This window comes from Chamaea fasciata, unplaced genomic scaffold (genome assembly GCF_029207755.1).
Source record: "Chamaea fasciata isolate MVZ Bird 193981 ecotype frontalis unplaced genomic scaffold, bChaFas1.0.hap1 SCAF_7, whole genome shotgun sequence".
In the NCBI taxonomy this organism is placed as follows: Eukaryota; Metazoa; Chordata; class Aves; order Passeriformes; family Sylviidae; genus Chamaea; species Chamaea fasciata.
Window position 1 is genome coordinate 37,785,280 of NW_027094092.1, and position 23,621 is coordinate 37,808,900.

General features: G+C 46.3%; 1 protein-coding gene across 1 annotated transcript; it reads left to right on the forward strand.

Annotated features, from left to right (window-relative positions):
* Window positions 1-21,665: 21,665 nt before the first annotated feature.
* On the forward strand, window positions 21,666-23,069 carry INSM2 (INSM transcriptional repressor 2). The gene has a single exon (XM_066186898.1). It carries the CDS (start codon window positions 21,666-21,668, stop codon window positions 23,067-23,069), a length of 1,404 nt encoding a protein of 467 aa, XP_066042995.1.
* Window positions 23,070-23,621: the final 552 nt, after the last annotated feature.

Genomic DNA, 23,621 nt, shown 5'->3' on the forward strand with positions numbered 1-23,621 from the left:
TGCAGTTCCTCTTTATTTCCCGGCTGATTATTGCTGTAATTGCTGTGCTATTTATCTGTGAAGCATCCTGTTCCATATTGAGGATAACATTAGGAATCGTTGTGAAGAATTCTAATTAGTTAAACCCTAAACTTTGAATTTACATCCAGACTGAGCAGTGAAATGCTCTGAGACAATTACACATGCTAGGCTGCTGCCCTGAGCAGTATTCCTTATCAATGGCCACAGTAGAAGAGAAAATATGGGAAAAAATTGATAAGCAACTCACCCATAGAATAATTTTAAGAAAATACCTAGACAAGTGCACATTTTTCGAAACAAACATCATGGTCCAATACTGTTGTAATGTGAATTAATGAAAAACTAGCAGTAGTTTAAGAGAAAGCTGAAAGAGAAATAATTCTCTAAGTGTAAAAACTAAAAGCTAACCTCTAGCTTTACTTCTGTACATGTGATTTTTCAGAGAAGTAATGAATAAAATTATAATTATTAATAATAAAGAGAATAACAAGTTTCTATTAATGTCTATAAGCATATCTCCCTTAATCAGATAATGGCTAATAAAAGCATTCAGAAAGTAGTTAAGTGATATATTTTTTTTAAAACCAAGTGGCTAAGAAATATAATCTTACTGTACCTCAGTAATTGTTAAAGGAAGGACCCATTATCATAATTATGTTTCTGGAACAAACATTATTTCAATGTGATAAAGGATGACATGACACTAAAGGTAAAGCCACAGCAGATGTTACATGAGTAACAAGACAATATGCCCGCATTCTGGTAATTTCTCCCCCCCAGACATGTTCTCATTAATCTGTGATTAATAGGATTTGAGTATAGTAGATGATGTTGATCTATTGTCTGTCTTTGTCCCACACCATAGAGAGAGCAATTTGTCAGCTCAGCTTTTGTGTGACTATTTAATAGCAAAGAGGGGGAGAGAAAAGACGCTAATCTTCTAATTGGCATCTATAGAGAAAGGTCTAAGAAGACTGCCTGCCTGGAAAACGCTTGTGTGCAATTCCTATGGCTGCAAGGCTGAGGCAGACAGACACCAGACCGGGTACCCATGGAAAAGGAACAGTGTGTTCCTGTCACACAATGAGCCGCTGGCCAAAGGGACACTGGAGAGCAAGGTGCACTGCACAACAAGGTGCAATTGCTGACTCTTCCGAGTCTGTTATGGTGCATCCTGTCATGTCAAGGGAGTACTTCTTGACTGGTGTGACTTTATTAAAGACAGAAAGCTGCCTCCTTCCCGGAGCAGAAAGCAGAATGAGGCAGGGGAAAAACAGGGGGCAGTGAGGATGACCAGAATAGTCCTCTCACCAGTGAAATTGGAATCAGTGGAGAGAACATGAAGTGCCCAAATAACTTTCCAGAGATGTCAGGTGAACAATGGCTTTGTGCTAATATAGTGCCACTTCTAACTTAGCTGTCCTCCTCAGGTGCTAAGGTTACCTAATGAAATGACTGTCTTCAAATACAAATAATTTCACAATTAAGTCACTGCTCCCAATTCAGCAAAACATGGAAGCTACTGCTTAAAATTAGGCATGAGGACAAGTGCTTTGTCTTTCCCCCATCCTCAAGTGCCTATTTTATGCCCTTCAAAAGGTCAGAATGAAGACTTGGGTTTTAGGTGCAGTTGAGGACTGGATCCCTCTGGCACATCTACATTGCAGCAAAATGCAGCTTTATTTTCTGTAATGATTTCTTACATGGTGAACATAGACAAAGAGTTTCTTGTTCAGTTTAACCACCTGAGCCATTCTGATGGTACAACATCTAAGACAATGCAGTAACTCTCTAAAAATATTATTTTTTAGACCTATGTAATTTTTTTTTCCACAGGAGCAATTTAATGCACATTTCTTCTAGTAGTTTTGTCACTCCAGTGGGTGATTCCAGTGAATTGCACCATGAAGGGTGGGATTACCTTAAATCAGCTTTATCACTTTGAAATTATTCTGTGGATCTGCACATAATGTTGTTTCTACATGTGTAACTCTTAAATGGATAGCAATAGCATAGCATATAGCATGACTCTTTTTTAAATGCTAATGCATATCATCAGGATTTAATGGAAACAGATGAAGGATAAAGATTGGATAGATATTTTGCTAAAGGAAAAATAAAACCACGGATAGAATTGAATCTGATTTTAAATGAAGAAGAGTGGAGGGAAAGCAGTTGACAATACTGAGGTAAAAAAAAAAGGCTCTCAGAACTGTTTGTTTAAGTTAACAATATTTATTGCCTCATTTCACAAACAATTACATCTGTATTCAAAGCCACTGGAAGCCACTGCTCAGGTGTATGAACTGCACTTTGGCAGACGTGGTGTTGGCTGGCCTCTGCAGTGAAAACTGCTGGGATTTGGAGATCAGATGTGAGTCTGGGCAGGGACAAAGAAAGTGGGGCAATTTGTACCACCTTGTATGTGAATTTGCAAACCCAGAGCATTTCCCTGCTGCTTGGTGGTGTTATATGGCATGCTGAGCACAATTATCACCAAGCATAGAGTGCAGCCCTTTTTCTGCCTTTGGGGGTGAGCACTGACATTTGTCTCCATTTCAGGCATGGCAGAGAGCATGCACTGATCAAGCAAGAGGGGATTTCACCATTCAAACGTGGAAGGTCTTGGGGCATGCCAAGGCATATCTTGGGCTAGCTAGCTGACTCCACCACCCTCCTTCATTCCCTTCCCAGAGGAGAGAGGGGTCCTGCCTAGAGACGTCCTACCCTTGATGGGGACAAGCAGTCTGTTTCCATACAAGTTTTCATAGGTTTCCCTATAGTGGTCACTGGAAGAAGAGGGGCAGAATGCACCCACCTTAACTCCAGCTTCTGCCACCACTTGAAGTTTTTCTTGGTGTCAGGATGTAGTGCCACAAAACAGCCTTCCAAGACTGCACACAACTCTCTCTCTGTGCTGGCATTGTGCAAGGACAGAGAAACCACAGGTAACAAAAAATAATATCTGTTATTCATACATTCCTTTTTTGAGGTTAGGGTGCTTTTCCCTGCTCAAGAAACCGTGAAAAATGTTCCATCTCCTGGGAGTTTCACTCTAAATCCATACAGTTAGGGTAAGGTCAAACTTTATGTAATACTTATGTGCACGTGTATGTTGTGGCCAGGTTAAAATACTGCAAGCTTCAGTTCTTCTTTAAAAATGAGGTTAGTTTTTATTTTCTAAAGGCTCAGAGCTGTGAGAATGGGGAAGTTTGTTAACCTTGTAAGCAAATAAGTAAGCAAAATGCCCCCAAAAGCTTACTCTGGGTAGACTTGCAGGTTTTGGAAGGCTTCAGGTGACTGTCTGTGATCTGGACTTCATCTGACAAAGCCCTCTGCATCAGGGCATGAATTTATTGCATCTGTCCATCACCACGGCTCATTACAAGGAACATCAACTGTCACATTTTTTCCAGCATATTAATCTCTATCTAGGATGTGAAGTTGTGAGTGCTATTTGTTATTGGATATTTCATGCTCTTAGCCTGTTCAAAAAGCTGCTTATTTAAGAAAGATCAAAATGCAGAGTGACATTTCTCTTTAAAAACCATGATTACAGAGACTCTTGGACTGTTAAAATGCAAGAACGCCCTGGTAGTAACGAGTGTTATAAAATGTTATTTTAAAGCATGACCTGCTTCCTGCTCATCACCTAATACTACTGTGCTTAGAGGGGGAAAAAGGCTGTATTTGGAACAGTTATCTCCTGAGCAGGCAATAGCATCTGGTGATATTAAAATGTCATCAAATGAAAATATATGCAACAGTGTCCACCTCATTTGAATATGAAATGCAAAGACACTCCAAGGCAGACAACTGCTTGTTTAGAGTGATATCTGAATACAAAGGCAGGATCATCAATAATAGATAAAGGGTTTTTTGCTTGTTGTAAATTAGAGATAGGATGGGTATTGTAGTTTTGTTTTTTAATTATTAATCACATTAGCAAGGCTGCCTTTTACAAAACACCAGGCAGAGTAAAAATGTAAAATACAAAGTGAGAAGAATTAATTTTATAATCTGACACTAGAATAAAGCATCCAAGCCTTCTATCAGCTGCACTGAAAATTAGATGGTAACATTCTGGTAGTTCTGTCAAAGTCAAATACAGAAGCAATTGTTAAGTGTTGATAGGCAGTGGATAGAAGGTGTAATCCACTGGGAAGGTTTTGATCCAAAATGAAACAGTTTTCTACCCCTGCTAGTCAGGCAGAAATCTAATTACTCTCTTTTGATCTCTATGGAGAGGTAAACCAAGGAGTTATAGGTTATGGACAGTTTTATTGATTTTTATCTCAGAAATCAACAAGTGCAGGCTTTACACTTTACACATACTTGCTTAGTTGGTGATAGGATCAAATATTTCAAACTGGCTTTCCCTGCTACCAAGTCAATAAGCCTTTTAGTTGTTTTGTTCAAGTTGCACTGTGGATGTTATTATTACAGAACTTCTTTGCACTTAAATGCTTAGGGGGAAAAGATTGCCAGGTTTATACTCGGGCATTTTAAACAAAAATCTAAGCATTTCTTCCCCAGCTGCTAATTTCTCTCTTGCAGGAGTGCATTGTTATATTAAGGTTGTAACTGGACAAGCAGCTGTATTTTTGACAAGGTAGAAAAGGACAATTTCAATTCAGCTGGTAACAGCAGCTAAAACAATTTCTGGAGTGCTCACAAGACATTTATAAGGTAGACCTGGAGTGCAAAGGAAGAGAAGGTTTTCTGTTTCTGGAATTTCCAATGTACCTTTGAGAAATAAGATACAAACTTCACTGCGTGTATTCTAGCACTGAAATATACCTTGGTCCTTTGTCCTGTCTCTATGAGTGCAAACATTTCCACAAATGCCCACTCTCATTGACGACAGCTTATGGAAGTATTAAATCTTAAAAAACACTAGCCCTTTTTCTCCAAGATACTTCCTGTAAATCCTAGCAATTTTGCAGGATGAGTTAAGACATGGGCTGAAATGATGGAGAAAATGCCTTGCTATTCATTAAGACCCTCTAGTCGACCTTTTTGATTAAGTGTAAATGTGTGTCAAAGATTTCACAGGTAGTCTTACCTAAAACCCTGGCATGCAATCATATCTTCAATCCAGCAAACAGTAGTTGTGCTATCAAGCTAAAAGATGTCAAAATGCCTCCTTTTCAGAGGTATAATTATTTGGGGTGTGTTGTTAATTATACATATTCATGCAATCTAATCAGTCTTCAAGAATGTGCATCAAGTCAGGGTCTGCTTGTTCATATACATAAAAAAGCCAGTTATTCTCACTTAACTCCAGTGTCAGAGCCACAGGCACAGACACAGAGCCTGGGATGAGTGTATCTTCATGATTATTTTGATAGCTTCTCTTCTTCGTGTTCTGGGAGATAAGGCTGTTTCTCCCAGAGCTGCACTTCTTCCTGAATGACTGACAACCCCTTTAGAGGAGATCAACCCCTTTTTGTGCCCTTTCACTCACTCGGAGGTTATCTGCTAAAACTGCACTCAGCATTCAATCACATCTTTCCCCTGTGGCTGTAACTCCTGTTAACACAATTAACCTTCTGATGGGAACATAAAATGAATCTAGGGAGGGAAAAATAGGAGGAATACATTCCCATGTTAAGGATTAAATGGCCTTAGTGCTTATAGCAGTGTTTTTTCACCTCTCTCTCTTCCACAACATTGTGTGCAAAGAGCTATTAGCAGGAAGTTGCCTGTCACAAAATTCTTCCTAGTAATCCCAGCAGCTCTTACTTTATCAGTGGGGTATTGTGTGTGTGTGTTTTTTTTTTTTTTTGCTTGTTTGTTTTTTGGTTTTGTTTTCTTTTTTTTTTTTTTTAAATTTTAAGGTTAATGGAAAGTATTATGGAATACAAAACTAGATAGACAAACAAATACAAATTTGTATTTATCTGTGCTTTGGTTTGCTTACATGCCTCCTCCCCACCAAAAAAATCTAAATCTGAAAGATACTGTTTGACAGCCAACACTTCCCTTTTCTTTGACAGGAGGGCATGATGGGGACAGATAATATCTGTCTTCTTTTGGGTGTCTTTTTCTATGGTAGCATTTTAAAATGATAAACAAACCCATTGTAAGCTCATGTTTGTTCTCATTTCCTGGCTGTGTTTCTGTGCTGAGCTCTGCATGTGTCCCCCTGAGTGTGCCCTAGTGTTTGCCGACTCTAAGCGTGTTTTAACCACAGTATTTTTGAGGAATCTGAATATACCTCCCCCAACTCTCCTGAAACTGATATGAATTTTCATCTAAGTGTTCCCTCTTTGACTCCTTGCCTGCTCCATGGATGGCTTGTTGACCTGAAGAGCCAGGGGTCTGATATGGAGGCCAGCAATGCCTCCTGGGGCACAAGGCACAGGCTGGAACCTGTGGCACCAATGGTGCTGTGCAGGTCTGGTGCTGAAAATAACTCTGGTCTGGCTCTGGTTCTTGAGCAAGCTGATGCTCTGCCCTACATTGCTCTACAAAAATATTTGTGGAGGATTTCCCCTCAATTTTAAGTCCTTGTATAATGAACTAGTCATCTGTTTGAGCTGCTGAGGCAAAGCACTTGGAGGGTATCCCTTGGGCCCACTGACTCCCAGTGGTGAGGCTGAGGGTGGAGCAGGGCTGGAAGGCACTTGCTCTCTGACTGAGAGTCTATACCCTATACTCTGTGTTCAGGAAAAGGACTTGTAGATTCTGGGCTTTTTGAATTTCTCTGATCTTGCCTAGTCTGAAGTGTTGTCCAGCAGCAGGTACGTGACCCCTGTATGGTTTTAGTACTCCAGGTGTTTCCAGGTTGTGGTGAAACTTGTAACTGGATGAGGGATGGAAAATGAACATCACTTTTCTAGCACAGAAGCATCCCCAAGCATGCACTGAGTTAAATTAACTGATTTAACTGAGTTAAATGAGATGAGGACATTTTGTGTTCTCCTGTAAGATTACAATAATGCTGATTTTGACTCCACCCCATTTACCAGGTGTGCATAAACAAAATAAGTGGCTAAGTCTAGCTGCTAAGGTGTGCCTGCACTCTGCCTCTGTTGGTTGATAGAGTTTCATGCAATGACTCTGGTGAATCTAGGGGACTTTCATCACTGTAGTATCAGATACTTATCCTGCAAGTGCCAGATTTGCATTTTCAGCACCATTCTCAGAGGCAGAATTGCTTAAACAGTAACTAAAGCAGGCAGAGAAAGACAACAAGCCACTCTTTAATCTGTAATTCTTACAGATTTTTGTACATTGTGATGCAAGGGATAATATTATATGCACATTGTAGAAAGAAATGGACAAGACAAAATAATTACGTTTTTGGGGCAGACTTTAATAATATCCAGTCTGACCTGTACACTGTTACATTCCCAAGTTTCCAAGTTTCTTCCTCAGTTCCTTGATATAAACCTCTTCTCCCAAGAAGGGGCTTAGGGATGATCATTAGGGATTATCCATATGTGTGTGGACTTTACAGTGTTGCTACTGTAGATTTGTAAAAGTGTCATGACATGAGGCTAAAACTTACATTGAAAACACCACAGGTAATAATGTTGGAATGTGTCCCTGGCAAACCGAAAGTCTTTGCAGCTGCACACAAGTGCCTCATGCAGCTGAAGAAGAGCCAAGGGAACTCTGTGGATCTACCAGTTTGCAGAGGAAGCTGCTAAAGGGCTTGCAAAAGAAGGCCAAGGAAACACAGCTGACGGGAAAAGAAAGATGCAAGGATATTCAGCTGACAACTAATGATTGGGCTAATTTTCATTGTAGGTTTTTTCTCTGTTTTAAACCTTTTTTTTTCTCTTTTCAGTTCAGATGTGTTAGTTGTTCACCTATCCTTGTCCTGAGAATTGATTGTTGCATCCATGGGAGATTGCTGGCATGAAGAAAACACTGAGAGTAATTAAAGTGAGGAAGACTGACGTCAGGATTGCTTCTCCCTTTCAAAGGAACTACAAACTTCACCAGAAAACAGTTTTGTTTCAAAGTAAACTTCACTCCAGTGGATGCAATATCCAGCTGCCTAATTGAAACATGGCTTATTGTAGTGCTGTAGTGTAGTCTTGTAGCAACAGAGTACTGACACTGGAGTTCTGTGGTGATCACCCTTTAAGGTAAGGATGCAGCACAAGAATTGCACATGGAAAGACCAATAAAGGCTGAGGCAAGGTTCATAACACTGTGAGCCTGGCTCACACCAGGATGTTGTGGCTTGTTTTTCATGAGACACCAGTTAGCCATTGTTCTTCCCACACAACTTCCCCAGTTCTCATCTTCTTACATGTTTCTGCAGCTGTATCTTTAGAGGACACAGAACCTGTGTGTGTTTGGTGGTGTCACAATGGGGTGGCCCCAACAAGATGCATTGTGTGACAGGGCTGTACCCAGGACACGAGGCACAGAAGTGCTTTCTGCTGGGCTGAGCCAGCTGGGAAGCCCATAACCAGCATGGTGGTGGGTTGAGGGCAATGTCATCAGCTTGGGACTTCCTACATGTAAACCAAATGGCTGTAAAAATGTGAATGCAGGACATACTAAGCAGCTTCTATGCTCCCAAAAGACATGTGTGCTGGGGTGTTATGTAAATCTTGAAAGGATATAGCCTCCAGCTCATCCCATTGTTGAAAAGGATTAAGCCTCTGTGATGGGCACTTAGGGATTATGGTTCAGCATCCAGAGAGGGATGCACCCAGACTGACTTATGGTGTTTAAGGACTTTATGCCTTCACTGAACACCTACAGCTGTTACAATTTCTTTTCCCTGGTTTCTGGAAATGTCAGGGCAGATACTCCTAATTTTTTCATGTCCCACTGAAATGCAAATCATCATCAACTCTCTTTCCCTGGATTCACACACAGATGTGTTAATAAAAAGCAGTATTTGAGACATGGCATCATGTCTTCTCTGCTACACTTGGTCACCTTTATGCAGAGCAGCTACCATATGTGACCTGCTTCACTGCCTGAGACCCACAGCTATTTCAGGTAGATGTGTCACCAATCCTCTCCCACAACAGCCTCACTGTATTTTACAGTCCACAGCACTTCAGATTACTTCTTCCTGTGAGAGTTCAGTGTTGTGGTCCAGCCCTTGGGAATTAGTGTCTGAGCTGGCTCTGCAGTACAGGGGTGATGTGGTTATCAATCCTTCTGATAGGGCTGGAGCAGTCACTGACTGGTGGGAGGACTTGTGCATTACTACATAATACATCAAACCTCTGGTGTGGCAGCTTCTTCAGAAGAGGAGATAAATTTTTCAGTGCCCCATGTGCCTCTGTGGAGGGCTCTGTCATTCCACACACCAGGAATCTGATTGCCAGCATCAGGGGACTCAACCAAGGGTGGAGAAAGTTAGGCTTGGTCATTCTGAAGCATGTGACCTGCTTAACACAACTGTAGGCTTTTGTAAAGGAGTCTTCTCATACAGTCTGGAGAAAAAAAAAATTGACAGCCTCACTGGGAAATTAACTGAAACAATTCTGTAATATAGGTTATTTTCTCTTCTTCATCTTCAGGTGGAAGTAGTGGGACAACCTCCTGTACTGTGAGAAAGTTATACCTTCACTTCATCTTTTTTTTCATTGAGATGAATCCTTTTATTACAACTCTAGAGCGCAGCTGAGTCTGCACAGTCTTGACTGTCCACTGCTGTTTCACACTCTGCATTCAACAGCTCAGAGTCACAATGGACATGTGGCAAGTGATGTCTCTTAAGGGTCTGTATTGGGACCAGTGTTATTTAACATCTTCATTAATTACATAGATGAAGGGTTCAAGTGCACCCCCAGCAAGTTTGCAGATGACACCATGCTGAGTGGTGCTGTTGAAGCACCTGAAGGACAAGTTGCCACCCAGAGGGACCTGGACAAGCTCAAGAAGTGGGTGTACAGGAATCTCATGAGGTTTAACAAGACCAGGTGCTGGTGCTGCACCTGGGTTGGGGCAATCCCCAGTACCAGCACAGGCTGGGCATGAACAGACCCAGAGCAGCCCTGCCCAGAAGGACTTGGGGGTGCTGGAGAGTGAGAGGCTGGACGTGACCCAGCCATGGGCACTCCCAGCCCAGAGAGCCAAACGTGTCCTGGGCTGCATCCAAAGCAGCGTGGGCAGCAGGGCCAGGGAGGGGATCCTGCCCCTCTGCTCTGCTCTGCTGAGACCCCACCTGCAGTGCTGCATCCAGCTCTGGGTGCCAGCACAGAAGGACATGGACCTGCTGGAGTGAGTCCAGAGGAGGCCACCAAGATGGTTGCAGGGATGGAACACCTCTCCTTTGAGGAAAGGTTGAGAGAATTTGGTTTGTTCAGCCTGGAAAAGAGAAGGCTTTGGGGTGACCTATGGCCTTCCAGTATCTGAACGGAGCCTACAAGAAAGATGGAGAGAGACTTCACACAAGAGCATGTGATGACAGGACAAGAGGGAATGGCTTCAAACTAAAAGAGGGTGGGCTTAGATTAGATATTAGGAAATAATTCCGTACTGTGAGAGTGGTGAGGCACTGGAACACACTGCCATAAGAAATTCTGGGTGCCCCATCTCTGGAAGTGTTCAAGGCCAGGCTGGATGGAGCTCTGGGCAACCTGGTGGACTGGAAGGTGTCCTTGCCCATAGCAGGGGATTTGGAATAATATTTAAGGTCACTTCCAATCTAGTCCATTCTAGGACTCCCTGATTATCAAGTTTTGCTCATCTGAGCTGAAGCTCAGAAAACAATAGAGAAAACAAGGGAAGATGCTAATAGTGTTGAAACTGCTTTTTCAAAACATCTGCTGTTCTCCACTCTTCTTGGCTACTGTTTGCCACCCCTTTCATTCTAGAATCTCTTGATGAAACAGAAGTAAAATCCACTGGTCTGCACTTCAGAAAGAAGTCTTTAAACTTTCAAACATGGTAGACATTTTCACCTATATTTTCCACGCACAAAAACTGCAATGGAAAAATAACAGAGCAAAATTGGCAGTGTGTGCCTGGAGGTCCCTTTGAAAAAAATGGACTCATTCAAAACTATATTTCACCCTTAGTCCTAAATAACTGGTTTATGTTCCAGGTGAATTTCTGCAGCAATTTGCAGTTCTACTTTTTCAATTATCCATTTTTCCCCTATTGAGATCTTATTCATTTCCATTTACTTCTGCAAAGTCTTTTTTCCTGTTCACAGTGCCATTATGCCTTTCCTGACTATTTCTTTGAAATTAAGTGCTCGGTTCTTTATCTTTTCATCATTAATTACTGATGTCTTATTGACCTCTGCTTTGTAAGTGACTGTGTCATATTTCTATTTCCTGTCTCTTCAGGCTTGTTTAAGATATTTTCTTTCTTTAATGACCTGCTCTGAATAGCTTTGTTCTTGTTTTTCAGTCATTTCCCAGAATGGCCACACAGCCGAACCTTTGCCCTCCTCTCTTGTTTTTCATCTTGTCTCTGCTCTATCAATGGCCTAGTTAAAAATGTATTTTGCAGCTTGCTGAGGCCAAACCTCACTCCATTTTTATAATTATGCGGATTATAATCTCAAAAACCTTTTGCTATGACTGTGTACGAGTTAGAATCTTTCTGTTGAGGGCCAGAGGCAGTTGGGTGGGAAGCGAAGTGGGTGCTGCTTTTAGACTTGGGGTTTGATTTCGAAAAAACATGAACAGAAGCCATGAATGTTGGATTACTGAAATGTTAGCTTAAATGGCTGAGGACTTTTTCCTGTGTAAAGGTTGTGAGCTTTTTTTTGTCAAGCTCTTCAGTGAGATGGATGATACTTTGGTACTTCAGGAAGACTCAAACCTGTTATTAGGTATCAAAATTATTTCTTGGACTGGTTCCACATATACCATTTCACCATGCCTTATAGTGGCATTTTCATTTGCTTCTTCCTCCTTAATAATTCTCCAAGGTTCGTTTGTTTGGTTTTTTTAAAATTTTATAATTGAAAATATTCAAATAGTTCATAAATTATTTCCCGGTCTTTGCCAAATTTCCCATTAGCGTCAGTGGAATCTCATTTAGCAGGCAAGGTTAGACTCCATCATCACCTCTCAGTATTCTTTTCTCAAGGAGTGATGACTAGGAAGGAAGGCCAGCTGTTTTTTTCAAAACTGTGAGAGTGCTGGGCCTTGTTGCTGAAATATATTTAATATATGTGTAAGGGGAGACATGATACATGCAGGCATTTGCTGTCGTTTTGTTCTTTTAAATAAATAACTGAGTATAATGAGTCTCAGCCACAGAATGAACATAATGAACCTCCAAAAAAGATGTTGTCTGAGAGCAATATTTACCACTGAGGAAGGGATTGTTACAGAAATGAGAATTGTTTAGACGTTAGCGGGTGAGGTAAGAATCTATTAAAGGAATTAAAAGCAAAGATGACTCATCACACATTTCTGCTTATTTATCAGAGACACATGAAAGGCAGGGATTTCAAAACATTTGTATTAGAAAAACATCAATAACAAAGCTCCCTGATACAATTTTTCAGTCTCACAGGCTTCAAAAGAAGATGTGACTTTTCCACATCTGCCTTGAAAAACACACAGCACTGGAAACTAGAAAAGGCTTGCTTTGCTTCGCTACATTTAATTTTTAGATTGGTCACCTATAGGTGATATTTACACCATTTTCTGTTCTGCAAAAATCTAGAAACTGTTTTTGTTGCATGGAGAGTCAGGTTTCTGATGTGTCTCAAAGGGAAAAGTGCTTTTCCTGCCGGTGCTGCCGAGGCTCCTGTGGTTCGTCGAGGAAAGCCTGCCTCACCTCCTGCTCACCACTCACTCCCCTTCTCCAGCCAACCCACTGCTCTCCCTGCTAAGAAAATCCCTCTGGAACAGAGATCAAGGGAGTCAATCAGCTCTCTGTGTTTTGCTTTCCCTGTCATGGGCAGGAGAGCCTTGCAATGAGTTAGTGTAACAATTTAGGCACAATACAGCAGGGCCAGGCTTTTATGAGGTTATGTGGGTACTGGAGCAAAGTCTCACAGCACAGCTGCGCTAGAGAATTGGTCTTAGAGTGTTTTTCATAATAGGATACAGATAATAATGATAATATAATACAATATACTATACTATACTATACTATACTATACTATACTATACTATACTATACTATACTATACTATACTATACTATACTATATTATTAATATAATAAAAGTACAGAATTTTTATGGGTACCTTTGCTACAGGAGGATAATAGGTAACATAGGAACAAAAGCAAGAAACAGAAAGAATTGAAAGCAGAGGAGAATGTGTACACAAAGAAGCAAGCTGTTGGCCAGTGCAGTGACTATGTTGGGAAAAAAAAGGAGGTACAGTTTAGCAAGTCTCAATCCCTTTCATTGTACCACTTAAGTTTTGCTGAATAATATTATTTCAGATGGCTCCTGCCAATCCACCATCTACTAAAACAGCCCTTGAAAATGAACTGGCTACTACGGGCGCCTGCTCATTTTTACAGGGCAGTCAGTAAAGTCCTGACGTGGTGCAAAGTGGCAATAATTTGCCTAGTGCAGGAGAGGGATCCCAAGGACCAAACACACTTAAAAGCTGTGCAGCAGTTGGGAAAGAGGGAGCCGGGGAGGAGAGGGAAGAGTGTGACCGGGCTGTTCCCCAGGTGAGATGGAGCCACTGGACGGAGCACTGCTGAGGAGAGTTGCAACACTGCTGCAGTGCTGTTGCTCCTCTCCCTTCCTCAGTGCCTGACTTGGCAGAGGCCAGAGAAACTGAGTGGTGACAGGCAGAGCCCTGCAGCTCTCTGACTTGGATGAGAAGTGCCACACATTCAGGAAAATTAAGCTGTTCTGAGCTCAGGGCTGCCAGACGTCTCCAGTCTGCCCCATGGGCTCATTCCCGAGGATGAGAAGGGTAGGCGGGAGAGAGGACAAAAGGAGCAAGAAGGTTCTGAGATCTCACATCCTTCTTCAAAAGGCGCCCTTAGATCTAGCCAGGTCAGCAGAAAGTGAAGGGAGCTACTTCGTGTTGGGCATCCTCCCCATGCCCTGAAACAGCAGCATGTCCTGCACAGGCTGGGTACAGCAGGCGCTAAAAACACAGGCTTTCGGGGACTTTGCTTTTTAGGAAAGAGTGATTCCTTTCTGAAGTGTAACTTTGTGGGGAAAAAACCCCTAATTCTCATTTTGAGAATTAAGAAAAACTGTTTATTTTAACGACACTTTTTACTGTATGCCACTTAAAAATGCCAAACTGCATTTCCCCTCCCACTTAAAGGTACAATAAGCCATATAAACATATACTGGCCATAGGACATTTCAACCCAGGAACCAATTGTTTTCAGATTCATCATGCTCTGAGAAAAATGCCTTTAACCTAAGAAATACCACGTAGCCATAGAAGTTCCTGCCATGTTTGTAACAACACATGATACTTATTTTATAAGTCCTAACTCTGACATTCTTTATTTCGATTTTCATTTCTGATACAGTTCTGTTTGTTTATCTTCCAACTGAACATACCGTGCTTCTGTTTAACTGTCTATTTATAGTCATAAGAGAAATAAACATATAAAATAAATGCATCTTGATGCATAGCTGTGCAGCAGTACAGATGTTTTATTAATGAAAATGAATCCAGCTTTTTGTAAGTCATGGCAGCAATATAACGTATCATTGTTTGCTTCTCTGCTAGATGGTCCCTGCTGTTTTTACATAGAAATTCCTGTAATACTTAAAGGACATCTGGAAGAATTCAGCCAATTAATCGAATTCACGCAGGAGCTGGGCTAATGGCTGTCTGAAAGGCAGATTACATTAAATCAAACTTGCAATATGAATGAAAGTACTTAATCATACATGCAACATTCATTAGACGTGGCACAGCAAGTGTTTTGATTACTTTAATGAAAGATCAGGTAAAGTGCATCAACTGAACAGATTGAAGAGACAGCATGCTTACAAATGTTTGATTATGTTGACTATCAACAGAAACAGTGCCAGTAATTTATAGCAAAACATATCTGGAGGAGGAGGAGGAGGAGGATGGAGCTGGTGAACTTGGGAGGCAAAGTGAAATTTAGGCCTGGCCTCCAAGCACTCTAATTAATATTTAGGATAGCAAGAATTTAATCAAATGTCACAAAAGAAGCAAAACAAATGTAAGAGGAGAATCCTGCATGGCAGCTGCTGGGGATTGCTATATTAGCAGAACTTGGAGCATGATGCTGGTTTTGAGTCCCCTCTCCTGGCTTTGAAGTAAAGAGGGTTAAGTCCTAAGTGGAAAAAATATGTTCAAAACAATGAGATTTATACTTGATGATTTTGGTTTGGTGCTGCTTTTGCCCTGGGTTCTGCTGGAGACATCCTCCAGTCTCCACTGCCCTTGCCTTCTATGGAGGCACTGGCACCTGGAGAGAGGAACTTTGTTTTTAGATCATCCTGAAGCAGTGGTGCATTTTCCCTTTTTCCACCTCATCAGCCAGCAAAAAAATTTTGCCATTGTCCTTCAGGGTTGCACATGGGTGTTCACCAACAAAACAAAACAAACAAACAAACAAAAAAGAGAATCTCCATCCTGACACACCTGCCAAGAGCTGGCACTGCAACCTCGCCTCTCTGAAGCTTCCTGAACAACGGGCATTTGCCAGGTCTCATTTGGGAATAAACAAGGTGGATGGGCTCAGAAGCTGGAGGTACATTGTCAGAAAAGAGCAGCAGCTCTCTGGCTCAGTGCTGCCTTTCCTTTGCCCTCCTCTGTCACATTCCCTGTAAAGAGATTAATCACTATTTCCTTTTGGGAGCTCTCATCCGCCTTGTTGCTTTTCTGAGATGCAGGCACCCAGCTCAGATGTGGTTTATTTCCTTGTAATGCATTTTTTCAGCTGGTTCCTTTTGGGTGCTGCTCTGCCCAGTTGTTTCTAGCCAGCTTCCCATGATGGTTTCCTTGTCCTCTCCCACCCTCTGTCACTGGTTTTCCTTATCAGCATCTCCCATGCTCCATCTGCCCCCTTGCAGCTGTTGCTGGCAGTGGTGGCTCCTGCACTGCTTTGCAGTGGCCAGGCCATATCTGCACCTTACTCCACAACAAATTCTGCCATTCCTTCGCATCGACAAACAGACACAGTAGCATACTTCTGCCAGGAAGTGCCTCCAGCTCTGGCAGGAAAAGGACCTGGGAATCTGGTGTGACCTGAAGAAAATGGAGGGAGAAATAGAGAGGGTATCATGGAGTAGGGGTGGCAGAAAGGTCTTGGGCAACAGCCCTGAGGAATTACCTGTTGCACCTTTAAGTCAGAGGAATTTTACTGAGTAAGGTAGCCTTAGAACAGGGGCATGAAAGAATTATTGGGGTTGGGGGGAAAGAAAAAAATGTAAATATTTTCCTGTGGGCACAGCACCCTGCATCACATCTCTGCAGAACTGAATACACTCCAGTGCCAGAACAAGAGCAGGATGGAGTATGACCATAACAAAACTAAGTATCTGTGGCTTTGATTCATCTGGTCCTGATCTCTGCTCTCTGAAGGCCTCCTATATTGAGAGGAAATTTTTGGGAAATTAGGCAACCAGCAGGTTTCTCTGTCCTGCCTAAAATTTACTGGAGGCAGGCGTGGATTTTCCCAGACCAGCATGCAGCAGAGGTATCCCTCAGAAACTTCATTTCTCCCACTCTCCTGCTGTCTTGTCTTCTGGTCTCTTCAGTTGTTGCACTCTTTGCACACAGAACCATCCACCTGCCTGCACACACACCTGCATCCAGTGCATCTGGGACCCAGCCTCTCTGAAAGCCACTACTGATATCCATATAACTGATAACATGGCCTTCTTTACCAGGAGGTCTTTTTTCAGTGAGTTGCAACATATAATGATGCTTGTAAGGAACAGACTGCTGAGAATCTCATGCCAAAGGAAGCCAAATCTTCCAATTTATGACATGGTGAGATCAATAAATAACTCCACTGCAGGCAAATTTGGCAAATGGGGAATGGCTTCAGCCTGTGGGGCATGAGCTGAAATGTGTAATGAAGTAACAGAAGTCATCATGGTCCCATCAAGTCTCCTATAAATTTTTTAAGTTTGGGAATGTCAGTCTGCTCCCTAGAGAGCACCTGGTTTCCCTGCAATGAGCTAATGCAGATGGACGTGGGGAAGAACCAAAATGTGAGATTGTTCTTTTGGCCCTTATGCAGCTGCTCACGTGTGGAGTAGGGACAGCAGCTGTGGCACCACTGTCCTCCCAGCATCACCTTAGTGATGGGTGACGTGACGTGACCAGTTCACAGCATCACTTCATTTGTGATGTGAAAAAGAGGAAGGTTAAATGTTTTAATAGTATCTTCATAACCCTTCAAATCCCTCTAAGCCAAGTACCTTCACAGAGCAGTGTTTTCTACCTTCCCTCACAGAAAGCTTTTTGTTAACATTTGAGCAATGAAGAAAGCATAGCAGCTGTTAGCATCATTTTCCTCTTGAAGCAGATTGTCCTCAGGTAAAACAAAACACAATTAAGATACCAGCAAGGTCAGTTATATTAGACAATCCATATCCTCATAATGCAGATATTTCCTTCAATGTCTGTCACCAGCATCAAATCCCCAACTGCAGTAAGATAATTGGCAGCCTTGTTCTGGGGGGAAGATGAAATGGCCTGTGTTGCCACCAAAACCAGCCTGGATTTTGTTTAAGTGCTGGAGCCTGGGGGTGGTATCGCTCATCTGGCTATATTGCTCGAGAGTCATGTATCAGGGACAGGCTTCTGAGGCAGCTTCTGTCTCCCTCCTATTTACTGCTCCATTAATTACAAACCAGATGTCAGGGCAAGATTTAAAAGTCAACTTTATTTGAAATCCTGCAATATAAAAAACTCAACCACAACCATTTTTTTTGTGGTGGGGAGGGGAAACATGAAGGAGAAAAATGTTCTTTAATCCTTTGCTTATAGTTATTTTCTATTTTATTTTTAACTCTTATTATTTTTTTTTAAGTTGTGGCTATTTTTTCCTTTACTAAGTGGCAAAAGGAATTTCTCTTTTTCTTTCTGTCCCCTCAGCCCCCAGAAGAGTTTCTAGGGTTTTCTCTGGGAACCAGACCTCACTCAAGACCTTCTCTCTGCCAGCTGGCATTTCTGTCATACATTCCTCTTCCTGTTTATGCCCCAAGACTGTTCAGAAATATAAATACAGCTACCCAGTTGCTTGACAATGTTTTATTCACGGACATTGGAGGTGTAGACCTCCTCTTCAGTGTCTGCACAGGCTTCCAGGTGTCCTGGAGCTGCTGGAGACATGGCTGGGGCTGACAGCAATGGTGCCCCTATCTCACAGCCAGAGATGACAGTCTCCAGACAGCTGGACCTGGATGATGAGCTTCTAGTGCCAAACTCTGGAACACCCTGGGCAATCAGATGGAGCATCCTCCAGAATCACATAATCATGGCATTGATTAGGTTGAAAAAGACCTTAAGGGGTTCAACCATTAACCCAGCACTGACAAGCCCACTAAACCATGCCCCTAAAAGAAGGCAGCAACAGGGAAAGGTATCTAGAGGAATCTGAAGATTTTCCTCACTTTGGGAAGTCCCCAAGAGGTTGGCCCAGCCATCACTGAATCTTGGCGAGGCTTGAATGGATCCCTCAGGCTTATGTTAGCAGCAAAGTTATGAACAAGGGTAAAAGTCCCCTCACACAAAATGAGAAACTTTGGCAAAAAGGGAGGCAGGGCAGTGCTGCACTACTCTTGTTTCCATTCCCTAGCACACCAACATTCAGCCTCAACCAGAGAGGAGGGAATGGACTAAGGAAGCAAAGGATGTAGGACAAGGAACTGGTTCCTCTTTTTTTCATCCTGCCAGTTCCCTACTAGCTACCACATTTTTCCACTAGAAGTTTGATTTCCTATTTACTGTGGGATTAACCCTTTGGTTAATCTTAGGTCAGATAAGGATGACTCTCACGTAAGCAGCCAACATGTTTAATCAAGGCCAACCTGATTTTAGCAGACTATAGAGAACACAGTCTATGGACAGCAGCAATAACATCATTCAGCCCCTTGCTTAGAAAAGCTTTGACCTCACATAAAGTTTCTCTGTTGCAGCACGTTCAGGAGGGTGTAGTGCTGCACTCTCAGCTAGGCGATAGGAATAATGAAATGTAGTAAGACAGTGAAAAAAAAAATCCAGCAAATTTACACAGAATTTGAAGGTGTGCCCACATAATTGTTAACTATTATTTTAAATTATCTGAATTTTCTAACTGTAAAATTTTGGTAGGAGTAAAGGATCATGGCAAGAACATAAACCTGTGTAACAGTCTGGAAAGCTTAGAAGCTGTGAGAGTTGGGTGTAATGCCAGTCACTACAGTCACATCCTCTTGTAAATGTGGGAGGGAGGGGAAATAATCTGTAATCACAGAATAATTGTGACCCTTCCAAGTGGGAGCCATGGCACTGGGAGTCTGTACTCGAGCAGAGACAGCCTGGGGAAAACAGTATATTTATTGAGAGAAATAAGTCATGAGGTGGCTGAACCAAATTGAATCCCCAAGCAATTTTGGTGTTTTTGCCAGACATCTGTGGGCATTGGCACATGCTGCAGCAAGACCAAGGACGGAGCGATGAGTTCCACAGTTTGGGGTCCCACCTTGGAGACTGATCATAACCTGGAGGCAAGTATAGAAAGCTAAAAGAGGGCTGTGCTGGAGGGCACTGTGAGAGAGGGGGAGGCACAGACAGGCACCATATCACAGGGAAGAGCCTAGAAGCACCACAGAGGGGACATCAGCTGGGGAGATTGAGCAAAGATTCCACATCTGTGACTGTAGGTTACTCCTCATGATGTGTGGGCCACCTCAGATGATGACACTGAGGGCCTGGAGAAACTCCCAGATGCAACTTCAATATACAGCTTTTACTGGAAAAATGTTTGGAGCTTCAGTAAGCACTCAATACACCTGCTTTCCAACTGATACTCTACCTCCAGCTACTCCTGTGCTGGAAAAGGTATTGTTGGATTCCTCACCTCTTAGGACTGCAAACTGAACTGGACATTCCAGAACTGGACATTCCTACCACAGATCATTTTTGCAATGTGACAAATGCAAATGAAATGTTAATGGGAACATTGTTTACAAGGGGAAACTGAAAGAACTATTTACATATCGCTTGGAGGAACAGTGGATCTGTAACCAGAGATCCAGTTACTCAGTGAGAAATGTAGCTGGGAAGTCCAGCTACAAAGGTAAAAAAATTTGGGGTAAAAATCATGCAGCCAGTTAGTGAAGTGACCTAACTGCATGAAAGCATGGCTCATTGGTCCCAGTTAGAGTGGTTTGTACTAACAAAGGGTGATCTCTAGGCCACGGAGTCTATAATCTAATCTGAGATTCAGCGCAACCATGAAAATGGTGGAAAATGGGAGAGGAGAGTAATGTAAAACAAAATTAAGACTTAGCTAAGCAAATACAATCAGAGCACTTACACAGAGAAGTGGTTTGAGAGAGTGTTTTGAGCAGGTGGGGGGAGTTCTGGTCTTGCATGAGGGCTTCACATCTTTCTTCCACTTCTGGAGAGCCCCTCGAACTGCTTCTCCCTCTCTCCTGGTGCGCTCTACTCCCTCCGGTTAGGCGATGCTTCCAGCAGGGTGAGTCCGACCGTCCTACCGTGGCAAGGGCTGTCTGTCTGTCCCCGGTCGGGGGGTAGCGAGGCTTTAGCGCGGTCACTTCCATTGGCACGCCATCTCGCGTATAGCGCGGGCAGCAGGTCTGCGGGCAGGACAGCCCCGTCCTGCCGCCAGACCCAGGCTCGGCTGCATGGGCGGTCCAACAGGAGATGCTGGTACCGCGCGGTGGGGCCGGAGGGGCTGCTGAGAGCCCGCTGCCAGTGCGCTTGATTCCCCTAAAAAGGCGATTAGTGCTTTAGCAAACACGACTCCTGCCTTGCTCCAGGGGCGCACCAGCTGCCACTAGGCCCACGGCACCCGCGAACGGGCCGGGAGCCGCATCGGGGCGGGATGGTGGGAGGTTCGGGTGCTTTTGCAGTTTGCTGTGCCACACCTCAGTCTCGCCTCCCCTGGGCTCGGGGGGCTGCCCGCGGGTGTGGCTGCCAAGGGACCAGTCATGGCCACTACGCAGAGCCGTGATTTAGCATTTTACGCGGCGGTGGCAGCCCGGCAGCCCTGCTCTTGCATTGGGAGCTCACCGCAATACCGGAGCTTTCTGGCTACTTCTGGGAAAACTCCTGATGTGGCTGTGCGGAAGGACGGAGCCAGTTCCCAGCTCGGCTCCCTTCGGCGGAAGGGCGTGCGGGGCGGTCCGTGCGGCCCTGGCGGCGGATGAAGGCACCGGTACGAACATCCACGACAGACGCTCCTGCCCGAGCCCCATCCGGCCCCTCGGCCGAGGGGCAGCGCCCGTGACCTAGCTCGGGGTGTCTCCTATCTCGGAGCCATTCCTGGCCCCACACCTCCCTCAGTCTCGCAGGACGCCGGGGGGACGCTCCCCGAGGCACCCCGCCCGTCCCCGCAGCCCGAGCGCTCCCGCCGCGGCGGCGGGAGGGAGCCCCGGCCCGCTCCGGCCGCCGCCGCCCCCCGCCGCCAGCGCCGGCCCCAACTCCTCATTGGCCGCCGCCGCCGGAGGGAGGATGACGCCCGGGCGGGAGCGGGCGCCGGGGGTATAAAGGCCGGGCGGGCTGGCGGTGCCGCGCTCTCGCTGTCCCGCACCGCTCCGCCATGCCGCGCGGCTTCCTCGTCAAGCGCAGCCGGAGACCCGGCGGCTCCTACCGGGCACGCCCGCGGGAGCGGGACCCGGACCGGGACCCTCCGCCCACCCCGCCGCCGCCCCCGCCGCCCGTCGGCGGGGACAGCCCCGCCGCTAGACAGGGAGCGGAGCAGGAGAAGTGCGAGGAGGAGGAGGGAGCCGTCGCCGCACGCCCCGCGACGTGGCCCCCCGGCGGCGGCTGCGGCGGCCCCAGGCTCACCCCGCCGGAGGCTCCGGCCGCCTGGGGGGCGACGGGGCCGTGCAGCGCGGCGGGGCCGCGGGCGGCTCTCTTCGAGCGGTGCCTCAGCTCCCCCGCCTCCGCCGAATCGTTCCCCCTGGCCGCCTCCTTCCCGCCCGCCGAGAAGCTGCTGCTGCAGCCGCGCACGCCGCTGCCCGCCCCGCCGCTGCCGTCGGTGCCCGCGATGAAGCGGCCGTCTCGGGCCAAGGCGCCGGCCAAGAAGGGCAAGGCCACGCGGAAGCTGAGCTTCGCCGACGAGGTGACCACCTCGCCCGTGCTGGGGCTGCGCATCAAAGAGGAGGGGCCCGAGAGCCGGCCGGGGCCGCCGGCGGGGCGCACGCCGCTGGGCGAGTTCATCTGCCAGCTGTGCAAGGAGCAGTACGCGGACCCGCTGGCGCTGGCCCAGCACCGCTGCTCCCGCATCGTGCGCGTCGAGTACCGCTGCCCCGAGTGCCACAAGATCTTCAGCTGTCCCGCCAACCTGGCCTCGCACCGCCGCTGGCACAAGCCGCGTCCCGGCCCCAGCGCCGAAGGCGCCGCCTCCGCCCCGCCGGGCAAGGAGAACAGCCCCGAGCGGCGGCCCCGCGGCCCCGCCGCGGCCCAGCCACCGCCGCCGACCCGTCAGCACCGCGGCGGCGTGGACAGCGCCGGCGGCGCCCCGGCCGCCCCCTGCTCCAGCCCCGGCCCGGCTCACGGCGGCGCTCCCGGTCCGGGCGGCGGTCCCGGCGGGGAGGCGTTCGCTTGCCCTTGCTGCCAAAAAAGGTTCCGGCGGCAGGCTTACCTCCGCAAGCACCTGGGCACCCACGGGGCAGCGCGGCCTGCCGCCTTCGGCCCGCCGGAGCGCGGACCCCTCACCTTCCCCTGCCACCTCTGCGGCGCCCGCTTCCCCTCGGCGGACATCAGGGACAAGCACCGGCTGTGGCACGCCGTGCGGGAGGAGCTGCTGCTGCCTCCGCCGCCGCCCGCCGGGGTCCCCGAGAGCGGCGCGGCGGGCGGCGAGCGGCAGGGCTTCCCCTGCAAACACTGCCCCGCCACCTTCTTCAGCGCGCCCGGGCTGGCGCGGCACGCCAGCAAGTGCCACCCGCCGGAGAGCAGGCAGGTCCTGCTGCTCCAGGTGCCCGTCCGGCCCGGCTGCTAGGCCCGCGGCCGCCCCGGTGGAACTGCTCCGAGAGCCCGGGCTAGCCGAGCGAGCCCTGGCCGCGCTGTAATTCCTATGGAAAGTCGCGGCTCTCACGGCTACGACGTCGGAGGAGCCGCCCGGTGTCTCCCGGCCGGTGGGTAGCGACGCGCGCCCGCGCCGGCACGGCGGCGTGCTCAGCCCACAGCGCAGTGGAGGGAGCGCCAGGCAGCTCCCCAGCCACCGGGGCGGCCGGGGAACGGGGGGCAGCCGCCGACACGGCCCCGGGCCGGCGGCAACAGCCGAGAAGCCCCGCCAGCATCTGCCGGGGGGCGGGCAATGCCGAGGCGTCGGGTGGCGGCCCGCCGCCAGTACATCTTCTGTAGCGACGGAGAGAAGTACGGCTGTATATAGGGTATCTAAAGAGAGGAATTATTTTCGTGAGAAAAGGAGCCTGATTTAGAGACCTTGTCTTAATAGCCTTAGCCCCCGAGCTTCAACATTCGTGGTGTTTTGTTTGCTGTACTCTGTACTGATAGCTGAGAAGGTAAATGTTCATATTAAGTCAGTGTC

What these genes read in the sequence shown, in the direction of transcription:
- INSM2 (XM_066186898.1), top strand. Translation starts at nt 21,666, where the DNA reads ATGCCGCGCGGCTTCCTCGTCAAGCGCAGCCGGAGACCCGGCGGCTCC.